Genomic DNA, 25,710 nt, shown 5'->3' with positions numbered 1-25,710 from the left:
AGAATTCTTCATTAAGATGGAGAGTGACACAGTTAATTCAGAGACTAGGGATCTGAACTTAAAGAAAGAAAACTTTGACGGTATAAGACGTGAATTGGCTAGGATAAACTGGAGAATGATACTTAAAGGGTTGACGGTGGATAGGCAATGGCAGAGATTTAAATATCACATGGGTGAACTACAACAATTGTACATCCCTGAGTGGCGTAAGAATAAAAAAGGGAAGGTGGCTCAACCGTGGCTAACAAGGGAAATTAGGGAAAGTGTTAAATCCAAGGAAGAGGCATATAAATTGGCCAGAAAAAGCAGCAAACCTGAGGACTGGGAGAAATTTAGAATTCAGCAGAGGAGGACTAAGGGTTTAATTAGGAGGGGGAAAATAGAGTACGAGAGGAAGCTTGCTGGGAACATAAAAACTGACTGCAAAAGCTTCTATAGATATGTGAAGAGAAAAAGATTAGTGAAGACTAATGTAGGTCCCTTGCAGTCAGAATCAGGGGAATTCATAATGGGAAACAAGGAAATGGCAGACCAATTGAACAAATACTTTGCTTCTTGTAGTGTATGGCGAAAGAGTCAGACTGAACACTGTGAGCTCAAAGTAAAGTGTGACCGTAGTTTTTTATTGCAGGTCTCCAGAGTGCCTCTCCAACCTATGAAGCCTCCTTAAATACCTGTGCTCCTAAGGAATTATGGGATCCCTTAGACTCCAGGGGATGAGCCCTCTTGTGGCTGCACAGAGTAAATACAAGTCCACATATATAACAACAACCCCCTCCTCCGCCACCCCAAAGTCAATCGTGTAACTGTTTACAATGTGAGTTGGTCTGGGCCCCTTCTTGCCCTGGTTGATCGTCTCGGTGTGAAAGCTGGTGTTGTTGAATCATTTGTTGGACCCTCGCTGGGCTGCTTTGCAGCTCGTCTTGTTGGGCTGCCTGGTGTGTTGGGCCCTGCAGGGCTGCTGTGGGTGATGGGTTCTGCTTCGTGGTCAACCGTGGTGCCGGTTGCCACTGGTGTGTATGTTGGGGGATCAAAAAAAATAGTGTCCAAGGTGGGTTGCTCAGGATAGTCCATGAATCTGAGTTTGATTTGGTCCAAGTTTTTCCGATGAATGAGTCCATTTAAAAGTTTTACCCGAAACACCCTGCTCCCCTCTTTGGCCACGACAATGCCAGGAAGCCACTTGGGACCTTGTCCATAATTTAATACAAATAGGATCATTGATTTCAATCTCGCGTGACACATTTGCGCGATCATGATATGCACTTTGTTGAAGCCGCCTGCTTTCTACCTGTTCATGTAGATCAGGGTGAACGGACGAGAGCCTTGTCTTAAGTGCTCTTTTCATGAGGAGTTCAGCAGGTAGGATCCCAGTGAGTGAGTGGGGTCTCATGCGGTAGCTAAGCAGGACTCGGGATAGGCGAGTCTGCAGTGAGCCTTCTGTTACCCTCTTCAAGCCTTGCTTGATGGTTTGCACTGGTCTCTCTGCCTGACCATTTAAACGGGGCAGATGTGACATGTTTGATCCCGTTACGGGTCATGAATTCTTTGAACTCAGCACTGGTAAAACATGGCCCAGTGTTGCTCACCAGGACATCGGGTAAGCCGTGTGTGGCAAACATGGCCCGCAGGCTTTCAGTAGTGGCAGCGGACATGAGAGCCGACATTATCTCACATTCAATCCACTTGGAGTACGCATCAACAACCACAAGGAACATTTTACCCAAGAACGGGCCTGAATAGTCAATGTGTACCTTAGACCACGGTTTGGAGGGCCAAGACCATAAACATAGCAGCACCTCCCTGGGTACATTGCTTAACTACGAGCATGTATTACATCTGTGAATGCAGGACTCTAAGTCCGCATCAATACCAGGCCACCACACGTGGGATCTGGCTATCGCTTTCATCATTATAATGCCTAGGTGGGTACTGTGGAGGTCATTGATGAAGGTGTCTCTGCCCTTCTTGGGGACCACTACTCGATTGCCCCACAGAAGGCAGTCTGCCTATATAGACATTTACAGGGCCGATATGACATCTTTTCGCCATTGGAACGGCTTTATTTCTTCCTGCATTTCCACTGGGACACTGGACCAGCTCCCGTGAAGCACACAGCTTTTGACTAGAGATAATAAGGGGTCCTGGCTTGTCCAGGTTCTGATCTGCCGGGCAGTGACGGGTGATTGCTGACTCTAAAATGCTTCCATAACCATGGCTAGATCTGCGGGCTGTGCCATTTCCACCCTCGTGGTGGGCAATGGCAGCCGACTGAGAGCATCGGCGCAGTTTTCTGTGCCTGGCCCGTGGCGGATGGCATAGTTGTATGCGAACAACGTGACCGCCCATCTCTGGATGCGGGCTGATGTTTTGGTATTTATCCCTTTACTCTCGGAAAATAGGGATATAAGGGGCTTATGATCAGTTTCCAATTCGAACAGGCATTGATGCATTTTCTTTACCCCATAGACACACGCTAATGCTTCTTTGTCAATCATGCTGTAGGCTCTCTCAGCCTTAGACCAATTCCTGGATGCATAAGCAGTTTCCCGAAATCATTAACTTGTTGCAATACACACCCGACGCCATATGACAACGCATCATAGTGCCAAATGTTTACATGGATCATACAACACAAGCAATTTGTTTGAGCATAACAATTTTCTCGCTTTTACAAAGGCATTTTCTTGGCTTTTGCCCCAAACCCATTCCCCCCCTTTTCGTACTAAGACATGTAGTGGTTCTAACAGTGTGCTGAGACCTGGTAAGAAGTTACCAAAGTGTTGAAGAGTCCCAGAAACTACCGCAGCTCCGTCATGTTCTGTGGCCTCGGTGCGTTCTCGATTGCCTCCGTCTTCACGTTGGTGGGCCTGATGCTGACCGTTGCAATCCTCCTTGCCAAGAACTCCACTTCAGGCGCCAGGAAAACGCACTTCGAGTGTTTTAACCTGAGCCCCACGCGGTTGAGTCGAATAAGAACCTCCTCCAGGTTCTGCAGGTGCTCGACTGTGTTCTGACCTGTGACTAAGATGTCTTCTGGAAGACCACGGTGTGTGGGACCGACTTCAGTAAACTTTCCATGTTTCTCTTGAATATCGCCGCCGCTGATCGGATTCCAAATGGGCATCTGTTATAAAAAAAAAAAAAAGACTTTTGTGCATGTTGATGCAGGTGAGGGCCTTCGATGATTTCTCCAGTTCCTGCGTGATGTAGGCTGAAGTCACATCCAGCTTTGTGAACGTCTTTCCTCCCGCCAGCATTGCAAAGAGGTCGTCTGTCTTTGGTAGTGGGTATTGATCCTGCAGGGAGAAACGATTGGTAGTTACTTTGTAATCACCACAGATTCTGACGGTGCCGTCTCCCTTGAGGACTGGGGCAATAGGACTGGCCCACTTGCTGAACTCGATCGGTGAAATGATGCCCTCTCTTTGCAGCCGGTCTAGCTCGATCTCTACCCTTTCTTTCATCATGTACGGTACTGCTCTCGCCTTGTGATGGATGGGTCGTGCCCCCGGAATTAGGTGGATCTGCACTTTTGCTCCTTGGAATTTCCCGATGCCTGGTTCGAACAGTGAAGGAAATTTGTTTAAGACCTGTGCACATGAAGTGTTGTCAGCGGGCGATAGCGCTCGGACGTCGTCCCAGTTCCAGCGTATCTTTCCCAGCCAGCTACTGCCGAGCAGCATGGGACTATCACCCGGTACCACCCAGAGTGGTAGCTTGTGTACCGTTCCATCATCGGAGACCTTTACGGTAGCACTGCCGATTACAGGAATCAGTTCTTTTGTGTAAGTTCTTAGTTTCTTGCGAACTGGAGTTAAGACTGGCCTTGAGGCCTTGTTGCACCACAACCTTTCGAAAGTCTTTTTGCCCATGATGGACTGGCTCGTACCCGTGTCCAGCTCCATTGACACCGGGAGTCCATTTAGTTCAACATTCAGCATTATCGGGGGACAATTTGTGGTGAATGTGTGCACCCCATGTACCTCTGCCTCCTCTGTCTGAGGCTCTGGTTCGTCATAATCCTCCGTGGATCTGTCTTCCTCTGCAATATGGTGGTTTGCAGATTTAACAGGCTTTGCAGCTCGCCTGCACACTCGGAGATGTCCCATTATTCCACAGCCCTTGCAAACGTACTCTTTGAATCAGTATGAATGGAAACAATGATTACCCCCGTAGCGCCAACAAGGTGTTAATGGCCTTGCATTCATCACCCTTGATGGTGGACTCTGAGACATCTGCAGACATGCAGCTGCAGGTATGTGTGACCTGCCCTGTATGTTACGATTCAAAAACATCACTTTGTTCACAGTACTTGTAGCAGCACTTGTGTGCTGAGTGATTTGCGTCGTATTGTCACTGGTGGCAATGAATGCCTGGGCTATCACTATGGCCTTACTCAAGGTTGGGGTCTCTACAGTTAAAAGTTTGCGAAGTATGGTTTTGTGGCCAATGCCAAGTATGAAAAAGTCTCTGAGCATATGCTCCAAATGTCCTTCAAATTTGCAATGTCCTGCAAGGCGTCTTAGCTCGGCGACATAACTCACCACTTCCTGGCCTTCAGACCTTTTGTAGGTGTAGAACCGGTTCCTTGCTATCAGAATGCTTTCCTTCGGGTTCAAATGCTCTCCGACCAGTGTGCACAAATCATCGTATGATTTCTCCGTGGGTTTCGCTGGAGTGAGCAGATTCTTCATGAGGCCGTACGTTGGTGCCCTACAGAAGTTGAGGAGATCGCCCTTCGTTTGGCAGTGCTCTCTTCCCCATCTAGTTCGTTGACCACGAAGCATTGGTCGAGTCGCTCCACAAAAGTTTCCCAATCATCCTCCTCCGACAATTTCTCCAGAATGCCCACTGTTCTCTGCATCTTTGGGTTCGCTATCTGTATTTCGATGCCAGTTGTAGAGTACGGAGAAAGAGTCAGACTGAACACTGTGAGCTCAAAGTAAAGTGTGACCTTAATCTTTTATTGCAGGTTTCCAGAGTGCCTCTCCAACCTGTGAAGCTTCCTTAAATACCTGTGCTCCCAAGGGATTATGGGATCCCTTGAGACTCCAGGGGATGAGCCCTCTAGTGGCTCTACAGGGTAACTACAAGTCCACATATATAACAAACTGGGCCTGTATTCACTGGAGTTTAGAAGAATGAGAGGGGATCTCATAGAAACATATAAAATTCTGACAGGATTGGATAGGTTAGAAGCAGGAAGAATGTTCCCGATGTTGGGGAAGTCCAGAACCAGGGGTCACAGTCTAAGGATAAGGGGTAAGCCATTTAGGACCGAGATGATGAGAAACTTCTTCACCCAGAGAATTGTTAAACTGTGGAATTCTCTACCGCAGAAAGTTGTTGAGACCAGTTCGTTAGACATATTCAAGAGGGAGTTAGATATGGCCCTTACGGCTAAAGGGATCAAGGGGTATGGAGAGAAAACAGGAAAGGGGTACTGAGGTGAATGATCAGCCATGATCTTATTGAATGATGGTGCAGGCTCGAAGGGCCGAATGACCTACTCCTGCACCTATTTTCTATGTTTCTATGTTTCTGTAACCACTTGCTTTGAACTGGGAGGCAATCAGAAAAATGGAATTGCTGGTCACGTTCTTTTACAAATTGGAATGCAGTGCTCCTGCAGAGGTCCCAGCCACAGACACAGCCGGGAAGTCTTGCTGCTGAGTTGTGATGTGGACTGCTCACTGCTGGTCCGAAAGTAGAGCGATGGCAGACTTTCCTCACAAACCGTGCGTTGTAGCCCGCTGCCATCGTGCTCTGGGATGCAGAGGAGAGGATGTAATGCTTCAGTTCCAGAGCTTTGAAAGTAAATGCCCTCAGTTCTGGGCACTGCACCTCCGGAGAGAAAGGAAGGAAGAAAGACCTGAATTTATATTGCGCCTTTCACGACCACCGGACGTCTCGAGGTGCTTTACAGCCACTGAAGCACTTTGAGTGTAGTCACTGTTGCAATGTGGGAAACGTGGCAGCCAATTTGTGCACAGCAAGCTCCCACACACAGCAATGTGATAATGACCAGATAATCTATTTTTTTTTTTGTTCTGTTTATTGACGGATAAATATTGGCTGGGACACCGGAAATAACCTTCCCTGCTCTTCTTCAAAATAGCGCCATGGGATCTTTTACGTCCACCTGAGAGCAGACGAGGCCTTGGTTTTAATGTCTGATCCGAAAGACAGCACCTCTGACAGTGCGGCGCTCCCTCAGCACTGCACTGAAGTGTCGATCAAGATTTTTGAGCTCAAGTCTCTGGAGTGGGACTTGAACCCCAGCCTTCTGACTCAGAGGCGAGTGTGCTGCCCACTGAGCCACAGCTGACACTATTAGCCCAGGCGTGGGTAAAGTGCAGATTGACCTGAATGATACCGGGGCTAAGAGGGTTGAATTAAGGTTGAGGATGATCTAATTGAGGGATTTAAAATTATAAAAGGATTTGGTAGAGTAGATACAGGGAAACTATTTCCTCTGGTGGGGGAATCCAGAACAAGGGGGCAGAGTCTTAAAATAAGAGCTGGGCTGTTCAGGACTGTTGAATCAGGAAGCACTTTGTCACACACAGGGTAGTGGAAATCTAGAACTCTCGCTCTCAAAAGGCTGTGGATCCTGGGGGTCAATTAAAATTTTCAACACTCAGATTGACAGATTTTTTATTAGGTGAGGGTATCAAGTGATAAGGCAGCTAAATTCAGTTGAGGTATAGATAAGTCATGGTCTCATTACCTGGCGGAACTGGCTCGAGGGGCTGAATGACCTCCTTGGCTGCCATGTCTTTGATTGTGATTCTCCACAGGAATCGGTCTTTTTCTTCACTCTGCAATGGTGGGAGCAGGCCTTTCTGCAATACAGTGCAGTTTCGTTTTCCATATTTACGAAAGGATATACTTGCTTTGGAGGCAGTTCAGAGAAGGTTCACTAGGTTGATTCCGGGGATGAGGGGGTTGACTTATGAGGAAAGGTTGAGTAGGTTGGGCCTCTACTCATTAGAATTGAGAAGAATGAGAGGTGATCTTATGATTATGAGGGGGCTTGACGAGGTGAATGCAGAGAGGATGTTTCCACTGATGGGGGAGACTAGTACAAGAGGGCATGATCTTAGAATAAGAGGCCGCCCATTTAAAACTGAGATGAGGAGAAATTTCTTCTCTGAATGTTGTAACTCTGTGGAATTTGCTGCCTTTGAGCTGTGGAGGCTGGGACATTGAATAAATTTAAGATAGAAATAGACAGTTTCTCAAACGATAAGGGGAGAAGTGGTTATGGGAAGCGGACAGGAAAGTGGAGTTGAGTCCATGATCAGATCAGCCATGATCTTATTGAATGGCGGAGCAGGTTCGAGGGGCCATATGGCCTACTCCTGTTCCTATTTCTTATGTTCCATCATAGTTGGCCTTGGCTCAGTTGTAGCACTCTCCCATCAGAGTCAGAAGGTCGTAGGTTCAAACCCTGCTCCAGGACTTGTGTCAACTCAGAGTATGGACTCCAGTGTATTACAGAGGGAGTGCAGCGCTCTCAAAGATTTCCTCCTTCAGCTGTGGCACTAAATTGAGACCCTAGCTGCCAGTTCTGGCAGGTCAGGTGGACGTTACGGATCCCATGACACTGTTTGAAGACGCACAAGGAATTCTCCCAAAGTACCCAACATTCCTTCCTCAACCATCGCCACCAACCACTCGTTCGTTAGTCACCTCATTGCTGCCTATGGGATCTTGCAGTGCACAAAATGGTTGTTGCAAAGTAATTCATTGTATGCAAAGGGCTTTTAGGCATTGGTTAAGTGGGAGGCGAGGAGCTGCATAGATCCGAGGCCCTGCGAAAGGATGGTTTCAGTGCAGAGGAGGAGGAAGTACATGGAGGGCATGGGTTTGTAGATTATATGGGACCACGGTGCAAAGTTTGGAGGAGTAGTGACCATAGTGTGATGAAAGTAGAAATGAGCAAGGTTGTGACATGCATTGGAGGCAGTTCAGAGAAGGTTCACGAGGTTGATTCCTGAGATGAAGGGGTTGTCTTATGAAGAAAGGTTGAGTAGTTTGGGCGTATACTCATTAGAGTTTAGAAGAATGAGAGGTGATCTTATTTGAAACGTGTAAGATTCTGAGGGGGATTGACAGGGTAGATGCAGAGAGGATGTTTTCCCTCGTGGGGGAATCTAGAACTTGGGGGCATAGTCTCAGAATAAGGAGTCGCCTATTTAAAACTGAGATGAAGAGGAATTTCTTCTCTGAGGTTCGTGAAGCTTTGGAATTCTCTGCCCAGAGAGCTTTGGAGGCTGGGTCATAGTTAAGGTTGAGATAGACAGATTTTTGCACGATAAGGGAGTGGAGGCTTATGGGGAACGAGCAGGGAAGTGGAGTTGAGGCTCCAAGGTAACCAAGGCTGGGAACGCAATATCCAGGCGTATTCAATATTCAGGAAGGACAGACAGGAAGGAAAAGGAGATGGGATAGCGTTACTGGTTAAAGAGGAGATTAACATATTAGAGTGATGGGAATCTATATGGATAGAGCTGCGAAACACCGAAGAGCAGCAAACATTAGTGGGAGTTGTGTACAGACCACCAAACAGTAGTAGGGAGGTTGGGGATGGCATCAAACAAGAAATTAGGGATGCGTGCAATAAGGATACAGCAGTTATCATGGGTGACTTTAATCTGCATATTGATTGGACTAACCAAACTGGTAGCAATACTGTGGAGGAGGATTTCCTGGAGTGTATAAGGGATGGTTTTCTAGACCAATATGTCAAGGAGCCAACTAGAGAGCAGACCATCCTAGACTGGGTCTTGTGTAACAAGAAGAATTATTGAGCAAGGGGCCCCTTGGGGAAGAGTGACCATAATATGGTAGAATAATTCATTAAGATGGAGAGTGACACAGTTAATTCAGAGACTAGGGTCCTGAACCTACTTAAGGAAGTGGCCTTAGAAATAGTGGATGCATTGGTGATCATTTTCCAACAGTCTGTCGACTCTGGATCAGTTCCTATGGACTGGAGGATAGCTAATGTAACACCACTTTTTAAAAAAGAAGAGAGAGAGAAAACGGGTAATTATCGACTGGTTAGCCTGACATTAGCCTGAGGAAAATGTTGGAATCAATCATTAAGAATGAAATAGCAGCGCATTTGGAAAGCAGTGACAGGATTGGTTCAAGTCAGCATGGATTTATGAAAGGGATGTAACTAGCAGAGTGGACAAGGGAGAACCAGTGGATGTGGTTAATTTGGACTTTCAAAAGGCTTTTGACAAGGTCCCGCACAAGAGATTGGTGTGCAAAATCAAAGCGCATGGTATTGGGGGTAATGTACTGACATGGAAAGAGGACTGGTTGGCAGACAGGAAGCAGAGAGTCTGGATAAACGGGTCCTTTTTGGAATGGTAGGCAGTGACTAGTGGAGTGCCGCAGGGTTCAGTGCTGGGACCTCAGCTCTTTACAATATACATTAACGATTTAGATGAAGGAATTGAGTGTAATATCTCCAAGTTTGCAGATGACACTAAACTGGGTTGGTGGTGTGAGTTGTGAGGAGGACGCTGTCGAAATCTCGACCTCAGAAAAGAATGACTCCGACACTTACAGCTCCGATGGAAGTTTCCCTTTTAATTTACTTGCTCGCAAGGGGTAGGTTTCACTCAGTCAAGGGCAAAATGAAACCTCCGCAATGGTACAGCTTCACAAGATATTTATACAGTAAAACCCAAGTTCTGGCCTCTCCCTGTGTATTGCTCTGTCTCACAGTCAGTGAATACAGATAAAGAGTTAATTACTATATCCTGGTACTGAAATGGTGTCAAGATATTCCCTTTTGTCAGGGTTATCAGAAAGCCAAACGGCCATTACTCCATGAGTCATAGGTAATGGGCTATCACCTGTCTTGTATTGTATCAGGATTATCCAATTTCCTGGTCAGTTTACCTGTTTGCTTCAAATGGATGAGGTAAAGGAAAGAGATAATGGCTAGAAGATAAGGGTGGGGTGACATGGAACTCCTGTAGTGTAGACAATAGGAGAGCACCATGGGGGTTACTTGTCTCAGCATGACTTGTCTCCTAGCTGTCTGATAACCATCAGCCATCTAACAGCAGGTTTAGCTGTTTAAAATAAGCTGGCTGCTAAAATGCAGAAAGTTCTGGAAGGGCCAGGACTCCATTTTAATCAAAAGGCACACAAATACCGTTTGGTATCAGCTTAGATAAAAATACATTTCCACATTCCCCCATTTTGTCCTTCACAAGGACAACTCAATCCATTCTGATCTTGTACAGTCTCTCCATTTCCATTTCTACACAAGAGCCTTCAGCAGTTGTTGCTACCATAACTCTAGCCGTGGCCTCGGTAGGTAACATAGTTTCTCCAACCCTGGCACAGCAACACTTAATGACGACAAATAATAGATACAGGGCGAAGACTATCAGCAGGAATATGATCAAACCCTGTACCACAGATTTCCCCAGGGCTCCCAACCATCCTGATGCCCAACCCCACAAGGTGATACCGTCCTGGCCAACTGTCTGTTTATACTCTATTACCTTTTTCCTGATGTTTTCAGCTAGACTGCCGATATCTTCTGATTTATCTGGGATATATGTACAGCATTCTTCACCTATTAATGCGCATGTCCCTCCCTCCTTGGCTAGGAGATAATCTAAGGCCATACGATTTTGGAGAGCCACTGTTCGAATAGCTACCATTTCGTCATTTATCCCTTCAAAGGCTTGGGAAGTTGCGTTGGCTACTGATTCTACTAAGTTAGCCAGTTCCCGTAACTGCCATTCGGTCGATGCTATTCCATAGGGTGGCACCATTACCTTGAATATTCCGTTTAGCCACGTCAAATCCCGTTTAAATCTGTGGCTTCCATAGGCCTCCCTTAGAGTCCTTACTGATCTGATAAGGGGTACCACATATCCTAAGTAACAGGACCCTGTCCAGTTGGCTGGTAACCATGGGTAGGCTTTATGGCCACAAATAAAGTAGGTGCAATTATAGGACGTCAGCTCCTGGTCCTTTCGCACTGTCCCTACTCGAGTGGTCTCACCTTCCCACCCTTCACCTGGGGCTTTGTTAGGGACCGTTGTCCAGCCAACGGTTGCTATCTTTCTCTCAGTCGGATTAGTTGTGGCTTGCCATTTAATCATTTGGGAACACTTGCTGCGTCCCATTTCTGGTCCTTTTGTCTCATTACTCACTAGGCATATTATACCCTCAGGATTTCTTATTCTGGGAGTAATGCTTAGGAAGGGAGGCTGATGGTTATTATCATAATTGGGCTGGTACCATCCCTGGAAGGCTGTAAGTTTATACCCTGCCGACCTCCATTCTGTTTGCTCCTTCGTTTCTGGTCCCTTAGTTAGTTTTGTCCTGTTTTGCACTGTCAACCATTCTACCATTTCTGATTCGTTAAAGGGGACAGATCTCAGGGGAATACCCCCCCTGGAGTGGACAGGTACATGGGAACATATCCAGCAACTCGACAAGTTTCTTTCTTGAGCATACCTATGACTCAGTGCCATAAATACGTTTACGTGCAATTCCCTTCGGTGGTGGGTCTGTACCCCTGGTGTAATCAATAATGCGAAGTAAAACCCTGTCAAGCCCAGCACCATCAGTCCCCATAGTCCATACAGTTCTTTATTCAGTCTTCCTTTTTCTGTTCCTCTGATTCCTTCGTCCCTTCCTCCTGGTCGGGTGCCCGTTTGCAATGGGATGCGTGGATCCATGTTGGTCTTTCCTTTACCTTGATTGCAGTATTGGTCGCCAGCAGGACCTGGTATGGTCCTTCGAATCTTGGCTGTAGACTGCTTTTCCTTTTAAAAATCTTGATGTAAACGAATTCCCCTGGCTCCAGGTTATGACACTTCCCTTCCGCTGGCTTGACTTGGGCTTCCTTTACCTGTGAATGAAAGCTGGAAATACATTTGGTTAGTGCAATACAATAATTCAACATATTTTCCTCCATTTTGTGGATGTCCATCTGTTTTGCAGTAAATGGTGCTGTAAAAGGTAGTCGTTGGGGACGTCCCATAACTATCTCATGCGGTGACAGGCCTGTTGTTCTGTTGGTTGTAGATCGCATTACCATCAAAGCTAAGGGCAGCAGTTCTGTCCATTTCAGTCCAGTGTCATTGCATAGTTTTGCCAGCTTATTTTTAAGCATTCCATTATATCTTTCAACAAGTCCAGCTGATTGTGGATGATAACTGCAATGAAAACGTTGATTAATCTGTAAAGCTTTACACATTTCTCTTATGACAGTTCCCGTGAAATGTGACCCGTTATCACTGGAAAGCTTAGCAGGGATTCCGAAGCGCGGTACAATTTCTTTTAACAAACATTTAGCAACAGTAGTGGCATCGGCCTTTTTACATGGAAAGGCTTCAATCCATCTAGAGAACACATCTACAATAACTAATACATACTTGAATCCCATACACATAGGTAATTCAATAAAATCCATTTGTAAATGTACAAAAGGCCCGATTGGATTTGGGTGGGAGGCAGATTCTACTTTTTCCGTCTTACCCGGATTCATTGTCTGACAGGTAACACAATTTTCACAGATTTGTTTTGCAATTGCCGAAATACCTGGTGCATACCAAGTTGCCAAAATATAATCTGCCAATCCCCCTTTGCCTGCATGTGTGAATGTATGAACACATCGGGCAATCCATGGAAGTAAGGATCTAGGGGCCACCACGCGGCCGTCATGGTGAACCCATATTCCTTCTGGATTTTTATAACATTGATCCTTCGTCCAGGTCACCACCTCCTCCGTACTGGCCTGTGTCTGAAAGGCCAGCACGTCATTAATAGTGGGTGGCGGGTCTGAGCAATTATTTTTCCTTAGTGGGAACAATGACACCTGCATCCCCCCTTTCGACAGAGCTGCTGACTTAGCTGCATTATCAGCTCTGGCATTCCCGAGTGCCACCTCATTCGACTGGCCTGTATGTGCTTGGCATTTGATAATGGCAAGTTTTAAGGGGCATTGAATGGCTCGCAGGAGATTTTCCACTTGTTCTGCATTTTTGATAGGGGTTCCTGAAGAAGTCAGGTACCCGCGAATCTTCCAAATTTGTCCATAGTCATGTGATACCCCAAAAGCATACCTGGAGTCAGTGTAGATATTAACTGTGTGTCCTTCAGCCAGAATACAGGCTCGAGTTAACGCAAACAATTCGGCTTGTTGGGCTGAAAAGGAGTCTGGAAGAGAGGCTGTTTCGACAACATTAAACTGAGTTACAATTGCATAAGCCGCTCTAGGTTGGCCCCTATCATTTCGTAAGGCTGATCCGTCAACATAGTACACTAGCTCAGGGTTACACATTGGTACATCTGTTAGATTGATACGTGGTTTAGTCACTAATTCGGTTACCATTTCACATGAATGGGGTTCGCCGTCGTCTTCCGTGGGGAGTAGAGTGGCTGGATTTAAGGTAGTACATCTTTTGATGACAAGGTTCGGATTTGATAACAGTTCGACCTCGTATTTAGTGGTTCTTGCGGAGGTTAGGTGTTGGGTGGCACATTTAGTAAGTAAAATCTCGACAGAGTGTGGGATATACAAAATGGTCTGATGATTTAGAGTTATTGGCTGAGCCTGTTGCATAGCATAATAAGCTGCTGCCACTGAAGGAAGACATCCTGGTAGTCCGCGTCCCACTGGGTCTAGTTGGGTACTGAAATACGCTACCGGTCGCTGCCTGTCCCCATGTAACTGAGTCAAAACAGATTGTGCAAAACCCGACTTGTGATGCACAAATAAGTTGAATAGCTTAGTGTAATCTGGTAATCCCAAGGCTGGTGCTGAAGTGAGGGACTGCTTAAGGTTCTGGAAAGCATTCTGGGATACTTCATTCCACATCCTTTAAGCATTGTGAGAATATAGTAGATTCATTCACAGCTCGTAGGTCATGGCCAAACCTCCATTTGTGTGGGCTTCTGAACTGGACAAATCTGTGTGTTACACGGACTTCTCATTTATGCTTATAGTGATTCACAGATCACAGAATGTAAAGTACTTGTTTTCTAATTTTATTAAAAGGCTTCCAAACCCAAGATTTTTCCAATACACCCAAAATGTTGATCAAGAGATCACCTGAAATATCTCAAAATCCTAATTCAACTATTGTACTGTCACTCTTTATCAAAAAAAATCCTCTTACTGAGCTAAAAGCTTTTGTACCAAGAATTTACACCAAGGACAATGAGAGTGTACTCCCCCAGCCTGCACCTCGAGAGACCCACAAAGGCTTTTTAAAAAAAAAGGCATTACAACTTTTAACCACCGGGACCATGTCTCAACTTGTGCATTTCCTAGCTCCGTAACCTCTCATCCGAATAAATCCACACCTGCGCTTCTAACTTAAAATGTCTTAAACTTCCCACATACAGGACAACACTATGAAGGGTTAAAAAACTTCACTTTGTTTGAAAAAGTGGGCGGAGCTAAAACAAACAGGCAGCTCCACAACTTTTCCAAACAGGTTTCCAGACACAAGGAAAAAAGACAGAAGCACTCTCATTCAAAGACAAGACATTCACGCACTCTCATTCAAAGACGAGACATTCACAAGTCTCTCTCCATTCAATAAAGCTTTTTCTTTTACTAGCTTCATTTTTTTTTTCATAAGTCACTATCAGGTTCTCTTTTTTTTTTACATTTGATTTACTTCCTCTGTTAATTTTACATGGGCTTGAAGAATCGGAACCCAGGCCTTTTCTATTACTTTCCTTTTTTTTTTTCTGGATCTCTGTTTATAAGACACTCCTGGAGACAAGTTGTTCTCTCTAAATTAAATGAACCATCGGGTGGAAATGGCCTGTTTTCACCCTTAGTCCACTTTACTGGTTTTTGTTTCTTTGGTCAATTGAAGACTGACCACAATTCTGGAGCATGACATAGGCTGGTGTGCCTTTTGTGGTGTTTTAACTTGCTCCGGCACCCATTCTGGATGATTAAGATTTTCCCACAGTTTCTGATCTCACAATCCTTTCGGCCAACCGAGTTCTCTACGCCCACTTCTCCTGGCCGTTACGTGGCCTGAAAAGGCTCTTAATTCGGGCTCAGTCTGGGTGTGTGAGATATGTTGGCATGAACCAATCGTAGTTGATCAATCAGTTACTGTTTCTTTTCCTAATCAATCGTTGTGTTTTTTTTTTCGAATCACAACTTTCCCTAGTGACTCTTCCCGTTTCTCTAATGGCAATGACTCACAAAGGTATTGCACCCAACAGTAATACAAGGACAACAAACAATATTCCCGTGAGTACACAAATCATAACCTCTAAACAAATTCTCAGTCTGCGTTGTACGCCACTACAGACAGAGTCCTTAACTTATCCTAATAACAGCTGATAAAACTTAAGGTTCCGTACCCAAACTCTTTGATCGATTGCGCTCTTTTTTTTTTAATAGTCTTGTCACATAAGAACCCCTTCCGAATTAAAAACAATAAAAATCTTATCACATAAGAACCTTCGATCGATTATTAGCGCTTTCTTTTTTTCTTTTCTTTTAATAGTCTTATCACATAAGAACCCCTTCCGAATTAAAAACGATAAAAATCTTATCATATAAGAACCTGGAACCCTTTTCGATCGACTAGCGCTTCCTTACCTACTGAAATCTTCCCCGGGCTGTCTCGAGATTTTTTCCAGAACCTGTTCTCTTCTGCTGGCGAGCTGAGAAAGAAATGGTTATAAAAAAAATACCTTTAACTTTTAAATGCCGAGTCTTGTAGATGCAGTACCTCAGCTGTGGACAACAGATTACATCTGCGATTCAACAGTGAAGAAACCTCTTGTGAGCAAAGGCTCACCTTGTTTGGCCACCGAAGCCTTTCACTGGAGAGGCACTATGCCTGTATCCGTTTTACTCACAGAACAGAGAGTATGCATCTCGGTGGAACCTCCAATAACTGTCGAAATCTCGACCTCAGAAAAGAATGACTCCGACACTTACAGCTCCGATGGAAGTTTCCCTTTTAATTTACTTGCTCGCAAGGGGTAGGTTTCACTCAGTCAAGGGCAAAATGAAACCTCCGCAATGGTACAGCTTCACAAGATATTTATACAGTAAAACCCAAGTTCTGGCCTCTCCCTGTGTATTGCTCTGTCTCACAGTCAGTGAATACAGATAAAGAGTTAATTACTATATCCTGGTACTGAAATGGTGTCAAGATATTCCCTTTTGTCAGGGTTATCAGAAAGCCAAACGGCCATTACTCCATGAGTCATAGGTAATGGGCTATCACCTGTCTTGTATTGTATCAGGATTATCCAATTTCCTGGTCAGTTTACCTGTTTGCTTCAAATGGATGAGGTAAAGGAAAGAGATAATGGCTAGAAGATAAGGGTGGGGTGACATGGAACTCCTGTAGTGTAGACAATAGGAGAGCACCATGGGGGTTACTTGTCTCAGCATGACTTGTCTCCTAGCTGTCTGATAACCATCAGCCATCTAACAGCAGGTTTAGCTGTTTAAAATAAGCTGGCTGCTAAAATGCAGAAAGTTCTGGAAGGGCCAGGACTCCATTTTAATCAAAAGGCACACAAATACCGTTTGGTATCAGCTTAGATAAAAATACATTTCCACAACGCTAAGAGGCTGCAGAGTGACTTGGACAGGTTAGGTGAGTGGGCAAATGCATGGCAGATGCAGTATAATGTGGATAAATGTGAGGTTATCCATTTCGGGGGAAAAAACACGAAGGCAAAATATTATCTGAATGGCGGCAGATTAGGAAAAGGGGAGGTACAGCAGGCGGTGAAGAAGGCAAATGGTATGTTGGCCTTCATAGCTCGGGAATTTGAGTATAGGAGCAGGGAGGTCTTACTGCAGTTGTACTTAGTGAGGGCCTTAGTGCGGCCTCACCTGGAATATTGTGTTCAGTTTTGGTCTCCTAATCTGAGGAAGGACATTCTTGCTATTGAGGGAGTGCAGCGAAGGTTCACCAGACTGATTCCAGGGATGACTAGACTGACATATGAGGAGAGACTGGATCAACTGGGAGTTTATTCACTGGAGTTTAGAAGGATGAGAGGGGATCTCATTGAAACATATAAGATTCTGACGGGACTGGATATGTTAGATGCGGGAAGAATGTTCCCGATGTTGGGGAAGTCCAGAACCAGGGGACATATTCTCAGGATAAGAGGTAAGCCATTTAGGACTGAGATGAGGAGAAACTTCTTCACTCAGAGAGTTGTTAGCATGTGGAATTCCCTGCCGCAGAGAGTTGTTGATGCCAGTTCATTGGATATATTCAAGAGGGAGTTAGATATGGCCCTTACGGCTAAGGGGATCAAGGGGTTTGGAGAAAAAGCAAGAAAGGGGTACTGAGGGAATGATCAGCCATGATCTTATTGAATGGCGGTGCAGGCTCGAAGGGCCGAATGGCCCACTGCTGCACCTATTTTCTATGTTTCTAAAGGAAACTTCGACGGTATGAGATGTGAATTGGCTAGGATAGACTGGTGAATGATACTTAAAGGGTTGATGGTGGATAGACAATGGCATTTAAATATCACATGGATGAACTACAACAATTGTACATCTCTGTGTGGCATAAGAATAAAAAAGGGAAGGTGGCTCAACCGTGGCTAACAAAGGAAATTAGGGAAAGTGTTAAATCCAAGGAAGAGGCATATAAATTGGCCAGAAAAAGTATCAAACCTGAGGACTGGGAGAAATTTAGAATACAGCAGAGGAGCACTAAGGCTTTAATTAGGATTGGGAAAATAGAGTATGAGAGTAAGCTTGCAGGGAACATAAAAACTGACTGCAAAAGCTTCTATAGATATGTGAAGAGAAAAAGATTAGTGAAGACTAATGTAGGTTCCTTGCAGTCAGAGTCAGGGGAATTCATAATGGGGAACAAGGAAATGACAGACCAATTGAACAAATACTTTGGTTCTGTCTTCATGAAGGAAGACACGAATAACATCCCAAAAATACTAGAGGACCAAGGTCGAGCGCGAAGGGGGAACTGAGGGAAATCCTTATTAGTCAGGAAATGGTGTTGGGGAAATTGAAGGGACTGAAGGACGATAAATCCCCAGGGCCTGATTGTCTGCATCCCAGAGTACTTAAGGAAGTGGCCCTAGAAATAGTCATTTTCCAACATTCCATGGTCTCGGGATCAGTTCCTATGGACTGGAGGGTTGCTAATGTAACCCCACTTTTTAAAAAAGGTGGGAGAGAGAAAACAGGAAATTATAGACCGGTTAGCCTGACATCGGTGGTGTGGAAAATGCTGGAATCATTTATTAAAGATGTAATAGCAGCGCATTTGGAAATCAATGACAGGATCAGTCCAAGTCAGCATGGTTTTATGAAAGGGAAATCATGCTTGACAAATCTAGAGTTTTTTGAGGATGTAACTAGTAGAGTGGTTAAGAGAGAACCAGTGAATGTGGTGTATTTGGACTTTCAAAAGACTTTTGACAAGTTCCCACACAAGAGATTAGTGTGCAAAATTAAGGCACATGGTACTGGGGGTAATGTATTGACATGGATAGAGAACTGGTTGGCAGACAGGAAGCAAAGAGTGGGAATAAACGGGTCCTTTTCAGAATGGCAGGCAGTGACTAGTGAGGTGCTGCAGGGTTCAGTGCTGGGACCCCAGCTATTTACAATATACATTAATGATTTAGACGAAGGAATTGAATGTAATATCTCCAAGTTTGCAGATGACACTAAGCTGGATGGCAGTGCAAGCTGTGAGGAGGATACGAGGAGGCTGGAGGGGGACTTGGACAGGTTAGGTGAATGGGCAAATGCATGGCAGATGGTGGATAATGTGAGGTTATCCACTTTGGTGGCAAAAATAGGAAGGAAGATTATTATCTGAATGATGACAGATTAGTAAAAGGGGAGGTGCAACGAGACCTGGGTGTCATGATACATCAGTCATTGAAAGTTGGCATGCAGGTACAGCAGGCAGTAAAGAAAGCAAATAGCATGCTGGTCTTCATAGCGAGGGGATTTGAGTATAGGAGCAGGGAGTTCTTACTGCAGTTGTGCAGAGCCTTGGTGAGGCCACACCTTACGTATTGTGTGCAGTTTTGGTCTCCTAATCTGAGGAAGGACATTCTTGCTATTGAGGGAGTGCAGCGAAGGTTCACCAGACTAATTCCCGTGATGGCAGGACTGACATATGAAGAAAGACTGGATCGACTAGGCTTATATACACTGGAATTTAGAAGAATGAGAGGGGATCTCATAGAAACATATAAAATTCTGACAGGATTGGACAGGTTAGATGCAGGAAGAATGTTCCCGATGTTGGGCAAGTCCAGAACCAGGGATCACAGTCTAAGGATAAGGGGTAGGCCATTTAGGACCGAGATGAGGAGAAACTTCTTCACCCAGAGAATTGTGACCCTGTGGAATTCTCTACCACAGAAATTTGTAGAGGCCAGTTCGTTAGATATATTCAAAAGGGAGTTAGATGTGGCTCTTACAGCTAAAGGGATAAGGAGAGAAAGCAGGAAAGGGGTACTGAAGTTGCATGATCAGCCATGGTGGTGCAGGCTTGAAAGGCCGAATGGCCTACTCCTGCACCTACTTTCTATGTTTCTATGTTTCTATGTAAAGGATCAGCCATGATCTAATTAAGTGGCGGAGCAGGCTTGAGTGAGCCAAATGGCCTACTGCTGCTCCTATTTCTTATGTTCTTATGAAGGGTGAAGTGTTGCTGAGGAAGGTTGTGAAGGGCAAGTGGTTGGAGACCAGAAGTGTGAGTGGCACCAGCCTTTACCTGCAGGACAACCAACAGTGGGAGGGAGTGTTGGGGGCTTGTCCAGGTGCTAACTGTGCACTGTGTGTCTTTTACTTCTCTCCCAGGCCACTCTGACCGTACTCCTTGACCATCTGAGCCTGGTGGCCTCGCTACAAGAGTCCAACAAGATGACATGTCAGAACCTGGCTGTCTGCTTTGGGCCCGTGCTCCTCGGTCAGAAGCAGGAGATCTCTCAGTCAGGCGCCCGCACCTTTTCCCACTCCAAGGAACTCGCCAGTGCTCTGGACTTCAAGAGGCACATTGAGGTTTTACACTACCTGCTGCAACTGTGGCCCAGTAAGTACAAGAAGTCAAATTCTCGGAGTTCAGCGTGAAGTTTTCTGCCAAGGTATATTTGTAGGGTTTTATCTTGCTTAAAGAGTAGGAATAAACGGGTCCTTTTCAGAATGTGACTTGTGGGGTACCGCAAGGTTCAGTGCTGGGACTCCAGCTATTTATAATATACATTAATGATTTAGACGAAGGAATTGAATGTAATATCTTCAAGTTTGCAGATGACACTAAGCTGGGTGGCGGTGTGAGCTGTGAGGAGGACGCTAAGAGGCTGCAGGGTGATTTGGACAGGTTAGGTGAGTGGGCAAATGCATGGTAGATGCAGTATAATGTAGATAAATATGAGGTTATCCACTTTGGTGGCAAAAACAGGAAGGCTGAATATTATCTGAATGGTGACAGTTTAGGAAAGGGGGAGGTGCAACAAGACCTGGGTGTCATGGTACATCAGTCATTCTGGCATGCAGGTACAGCTGGCGGTGAAGAAGACAAATGGCATGTTGGCCTTCATAGCGCAAGGATTTGAGTATAGGAGCAGGGAGTTCTTACTGCAGTTGTACAGAGCCTTGGTGAGGCCACACCTTGAATATTGTGTACAGTTTTGGTCTCCTAATCTGAGGAAGGACTTTCTTGCTATTGAGGGAGTGCAGCGAAGGTTCACCAGACTGATTCCCGGGATGGCAGGACTGACATATGAAGAAAGACTGGATCGACTAGGCTTATATTCACTGGAATTTAGAAGAATGAGAGGGGATCTCATAGAAACATATAAAATTCTGACGGAATTGGACAGGTTAGATGCAGGAAGAATGTTTCCGATGTTGGGCAAGTCCAGAACCAGGGGTCACAGTCTAAGGATAAAGGGTAAGCCATTTAGGACCGAGATGAGGCCTTTCACTCAGAGAATTATGAACCTGTGGAATTCTCTACCACAGAAAGTTGTTGAGGCCAGTTCGTTAGATATATTCAAAGGGGAGTTAGATGTGGCCCTTACGGCTAAAGGGATCAAGGGGTATGGAGAGAAAGCAGGAATGGAGTACTGAAGTTGCATGATCAACCATGATATTGAATGGTGGTGCAGGCTCGAAGACACCCAGGGCCTACTCCTGCACCTATTTTCTATGTGTTTCTAAATAGCTCTAGATCAAAAAACAAAGTGATTGTCAGTTGAAAAAAACGTGTACGTGCAAAAGACAAAGTTGAAGCGTTTGCAACCATCTTCAGCCAGAAGTGCTGAGTGGATGATCCATCTCTGCCTCCTCCTGAGCTTCCCACCATCACAGAAGCCAGTCTTCAGCCAATTTGATTCACACCACGTGATATGAAGAAATGGCTGGATACAGCAAAGGCTATGGGCCCCGACAACATTCCGGCTGTAGTGCTGAAGACTTGTGCTCCAGAACTAGCTGCACCTCTAGCCAAGCTGTTCCAGTACAGCTGCAACACTGGCATCTACTCAACAATGTGGAAAACTGCCCAGGTATGTCCTGTCCACAAAAAGCAGGACAAATCCAATCCAGCCAATTACCGCCCAATTAGACTACTCTCAATCATCAGCAAAGTGATGGAAGGTGTCGTCGACAATGCTATCAAGTGACAATTGCCAATAACCTGCTCACCGATGCCCAGTTTGGGTTCCGCCAGGACCACTTGCCTCCAGATCTCATTACAGCCTTGGCCCAAACATGGACAAAAGAGCTGAATTCTCGAGGTGAGGTGAGAGTGACTGCCCTTGACATCAAGGCAACATTTGACCGAGTGTGGCATCAAGGAGCCCTAGTAAAGCTGAAGTCACTGGGAATCAGGGGGAAAACTCTCCACTGGCTGGAGTCATACCTAGCACAATGAAAGGTGGTGGTTGGAGGTCAATCATCTCAGCCCCAGGGCATCGCTGCAGGAGTTCCTCAGGGCAGTGTCCCAGGCCCAACTATCTTCACCTGCTTCATCAATGACCTTCGCTCCACCATAAGTTCAGAAGTGGGGATGTTCGCTGATGAGTGCACAGTGTTTAGTGCCATTCGCAACTCCTCAGATAATGGAGCAGTCCGTGCCCACATACAGCAAGACCTGGACAGCATTCAGGCTTGGGCTGATCAGTGGCAAGTAACATTGGCACCACACAAGTGCCTGACAATGATTGTCTCCAACAAGCGAGAGTGTAACCACCGCCCCATGACATTCAACGGTATTACTATCGCTGAATCCCCCATCAACATCCATTTATTATTTAAATGGGGCAAGATTACAAAATGCTGCAGTACAGAGGGACCTGGGGGTCCTTATCTATGAAACACAAAAAATTAGCATGCAGATCCAGCAAGTAATTAGGAAGGCAAATGGAATGTTGGCCCTTATTGCAAGTGGGGAAGTCCTGCTACAACTGTACAGGGCATTGGTAAGACCACACCTGGAATACTGCGTACAGTTTTGGTTTCCTTATTTAAGGAAGGATATACTTGCATTAGAAGCAGTTCACAGAAGGTTCACTAGGTTGATTCCTGAGATAAAGGGGTTGTCTTATGAATAAAGGTTGAGCAGGTTGGGCCTATCTTCATTGGAGTTTAGAAGAATGAGATGATCTTATTGAAACATCTTGGATTCTGACGGGGCTGGACAGGGTAGATGCAGAGAGGTGTTTCCCCCCCCGTGGGGGAATCTAGAATTAGAGGTTGCCCATTTAAAATGATGACCCCTAATTCTTTGAGTTGTTAATCTTTAGAATTCTCTACCCCAGGGAGCTGGGTCATTGAATGTATTTAAGGTGGAGATAGACAGATTTTTGAATGATAAGGGAGTAAATGGTTATGGGGAGCAGGCAGGGAAGTGGAGTTGAGGCCATGATCTTATTAAATGGCGGAGGAGGCTCGAGAGGCCAAATGACCTACTCCTATTTCTTCTGAGTTTAAGGGGAAGCTAGATAAGCGGATGAGGGAGAAAGGAATAAAAGGATATGTTGATGGGGTGAGATGAAGAGGGGGTGGAAGGAGGGTTGTGTGGAGCGTAAACACCAGCACGGACCAGTTGGGCCGAATCGCCCTTTCCGTGCTGTAGACTCGATGTAAGTTCATGTATTTTTCTGCGGGATTCTCTCTTCATCTGTCTCCCTGCAGGTGACCGAATCAAAGTGAAACGAGACATGTTGGTGGAACAGACACAGCCCAGTAACTGCCTGCGCCCCAGACAGCAGCCGCCGGCCCTGGTCCTTCCCGCTGACGAGGTGGTGTGCCGGAACCGCGTGGGCCGCGCTGCCAGCTCGTCCCGTAACCGTCACGCCGGCGACTGGAGCGGCTGCGGCCGGAACTACCTGGGGCCCGACGGAGGTGCGGAGGTGGCTGATCGCGGCCAGCTCCCCACTCCACGCATCGCTGTACTAGGTGCGCAAGTTCCCAGCGACCGACAAGATAGCTGCTTGTATCCCGGCAACGGACAAGATGGCAGCTCTTATTCCGGCAACGGACAAGATGTCGGCTCATATCCCGGCAACGGACAAGATGGCGGCTCATATCCCGGCAACGGACAAGATGGCGGCTCGTATCCCGGCAACCGACAAGATGGCTGCTCGTATCCCGGCAACGGACAAGATAACGGCTCTTATCCCATCGATGACGAGCTGGACTTTGAGTCAGCCATCACTGGGAGGACGAAGGACTTTGACAGTCTGATCGCCGATATCGAGCGGGAGCTGGCAAAGAAAATCATTTTCCTCTGAGGTTAAACGCCAGGTCGCCAAGATGTTGGAGCCAAGACTTGACCAATGGGCACAGTGCCCTTGCGATCTGTGCCAAGATGCCAATGCCTGGTCTGCAATGAGGTGATGCCACATGGTGCCACACACAATGAAAGCTCTTCAAACTCTGTTACAAAACTCGCTTGTGCAATTTCTCCCTCCCCCTCACACTCCCTCTCATGGTGGATGGCAAATGGCTTCTGGGCCTTCCCTTGGTTATTGTGTCAATACAGATGAATTGGGTCCTTAGTATGGCAGCAATTTCACAAAGACTGTCTCCTCCACCCGTGATCCACCACACTTAGGCCACAGACAGTCTCAAACATTTTCAACAGCTGCCAGAATTGGCTGGTTATCTTCATACACTGGTGCATCATGCAGAGATTATCAGTTCCTCGGGCTGAGAAATCCTGAGCTGCACCAGTTGATTCTTGTGTTTCGCTGCAAACGGTCTCAATGGCCCCTCCCCTCCTACCCTCACCTCCAACTCCCCTTCTCTCACCTCCCCCCGCCTTCTCTCCCCCCCTTCTCTCTTTCACCCCCCTTCTCTCTTTCACCCCCCTTCTCTCTTTCACCCCCCTTCTCTCTTTCACCCCCCTTCTCTCTTTCACCCCCCTTCTCTCTTTCACCCCCCTTCTCTCTTTCACCCCCCTTCTCTCTTTCACCCCCCTTCTCTCTTTCACCCCCCTTCTCTCTTTCACCCCCCTTCTCTCTTTCACCCCCCTTCTCTCTTTCACCCCCCATTCTCTCTTTCACCCCCCATTCTCTCTTTCACCCCCCATTCTCTCTTTCACCCCCCATTCTCTCTTTCACCCCCCATTCTCTCTTTCACCCCCCATTCTCTCTTTCACCCCCCATTCTCTCTTTCACCCCCCATTCTCTCTTTCACCCCCCATTCTCTCTTTCACCCCCCATTCTCTCTTTCACCCCCCATTCTCTCTTTCACCCCCCATTCTCTCTTTCACCCCCCATTCTCTCTTTCACCCCCCATTCTCTCTTTCACCCCCCATTCTCTCTTTCACCCCCCATTCTCTCTTTCACCCCCCATTCTCTCTTTCACCCCCCATTCTCTCTTCCCCCCATTCTCTCTTTCACCCCCCATTCTCTCTTTCACCCCCCCATTCTCTCTTTCACCCCCATTCTCTCTTTCACCCCCCATTCTCTCTTTCACCCCCCATTCTCTCTTTCACCCCCCATTCTCTCTTCACCCCCCATTCTCTCTTTCACCCCCCATTCTCTCTTTCACCCCCCATTCTCTCTTTCACCCCCCATTCTCTCTTTCACCCCCATTCTCTCTTCACCCCCATTCTCTCTTTCACCCCCCATTCTCTCTTCACCCCCCATTCTCTCTTTCCCCCTTCTCTGCTCTCTCCCCCATCACCTCCCCCCCCAGCCCTCCTCCCTCCCCTCCTCGCTCATTCTCCCCTCCCCTCCCCCCCCTTCCCTCACTCTTCCCCCCCTTCCCTCACTCTTCCCCCTTCCCTTCCCCCCTTCCCTCACTCTTCCCCCCTTCCCTCACTCTTCCCCCCTTCCCTCACTCTTCCCCCCTTCCCTCACTCTACCCCCCCTTCCCTCACTCTTCCCCCCCCTTCCCTCACTCTCCCCCCCCCTCTTCCCACACTCTCCCCCCCCCTTCCCTCACTCTCTCCCCCCCCTTCCCTCGCTCCCCCCCTTCCCTCACTCTCTTCCCCCCTTCCCTCACTCTCTTCCCCCCTTCCCTCACTCTCTTCCCCCTTCCCTCACTCTCTTTCCCCCCTTCCCTCACTATCTTTCCCCCCTTCCCTCACTCTCTTTCCCCCTTCCCTCACTCTCTTTCCCCCCCTTCCCTCACTCTTTCCCCCCTTCCCTCACTCTCTTTCCCCCCTTCCCTCACTCTCTTTCCCCCCTTCCCTC

At 46.5% G+C, this 25,710-nt stretch overlaps 1 protein-coding gene across 1 annotated transcript in view; it reads left to right on the top strand.

Annotated features, from left to right (window-relative positions):
- Positions 1-24,441, top strand: part of LOC139237996 (rho GTPase-activating protein SYDE1-like) — a 116,117-nt gene extending 91,676 nt beyond the window's left edge. Inside the window, exons 7-8 of the mRNA XM_070867381.1 lie at positions 19,862-20,093; positions 23,201-24,441. Coding sequence (XP_070723482.1) covers positions 19,862-20,093; positions 23,201-23,799 — 831 coding nt within the window. The 3' untranslated portion in view covers positions 23,800-24,441. The remainder of the gene's footprint in view (positions 1-19,861; positions 20,094-23,200) is intronic.
- Positions 24,442-25,710: the final 1,269 nt, after the last annotated feature.

The sequence above is a fragment of the Pristiophorus japonicus genome, chromosome 24 (assembly GCF_044704955.1).
Source record: "Pristiophorus japonicus isolate sPriJap1 chromosome 24, sPriJap1.hap1, whole genome shotgun sequence".
Taxonomy (NCBI): domain Eukaryota; kingdom Metazoa; phylum Chordata; class Chondrichthyes; family Pristiophoridae; genus Pristiophorus; species Pristiophorus japonicus.
Note: the sequence above shows the minus strand (reverse complement) of the source record. Positions and strands in the feature narration are given on the sequence as shown.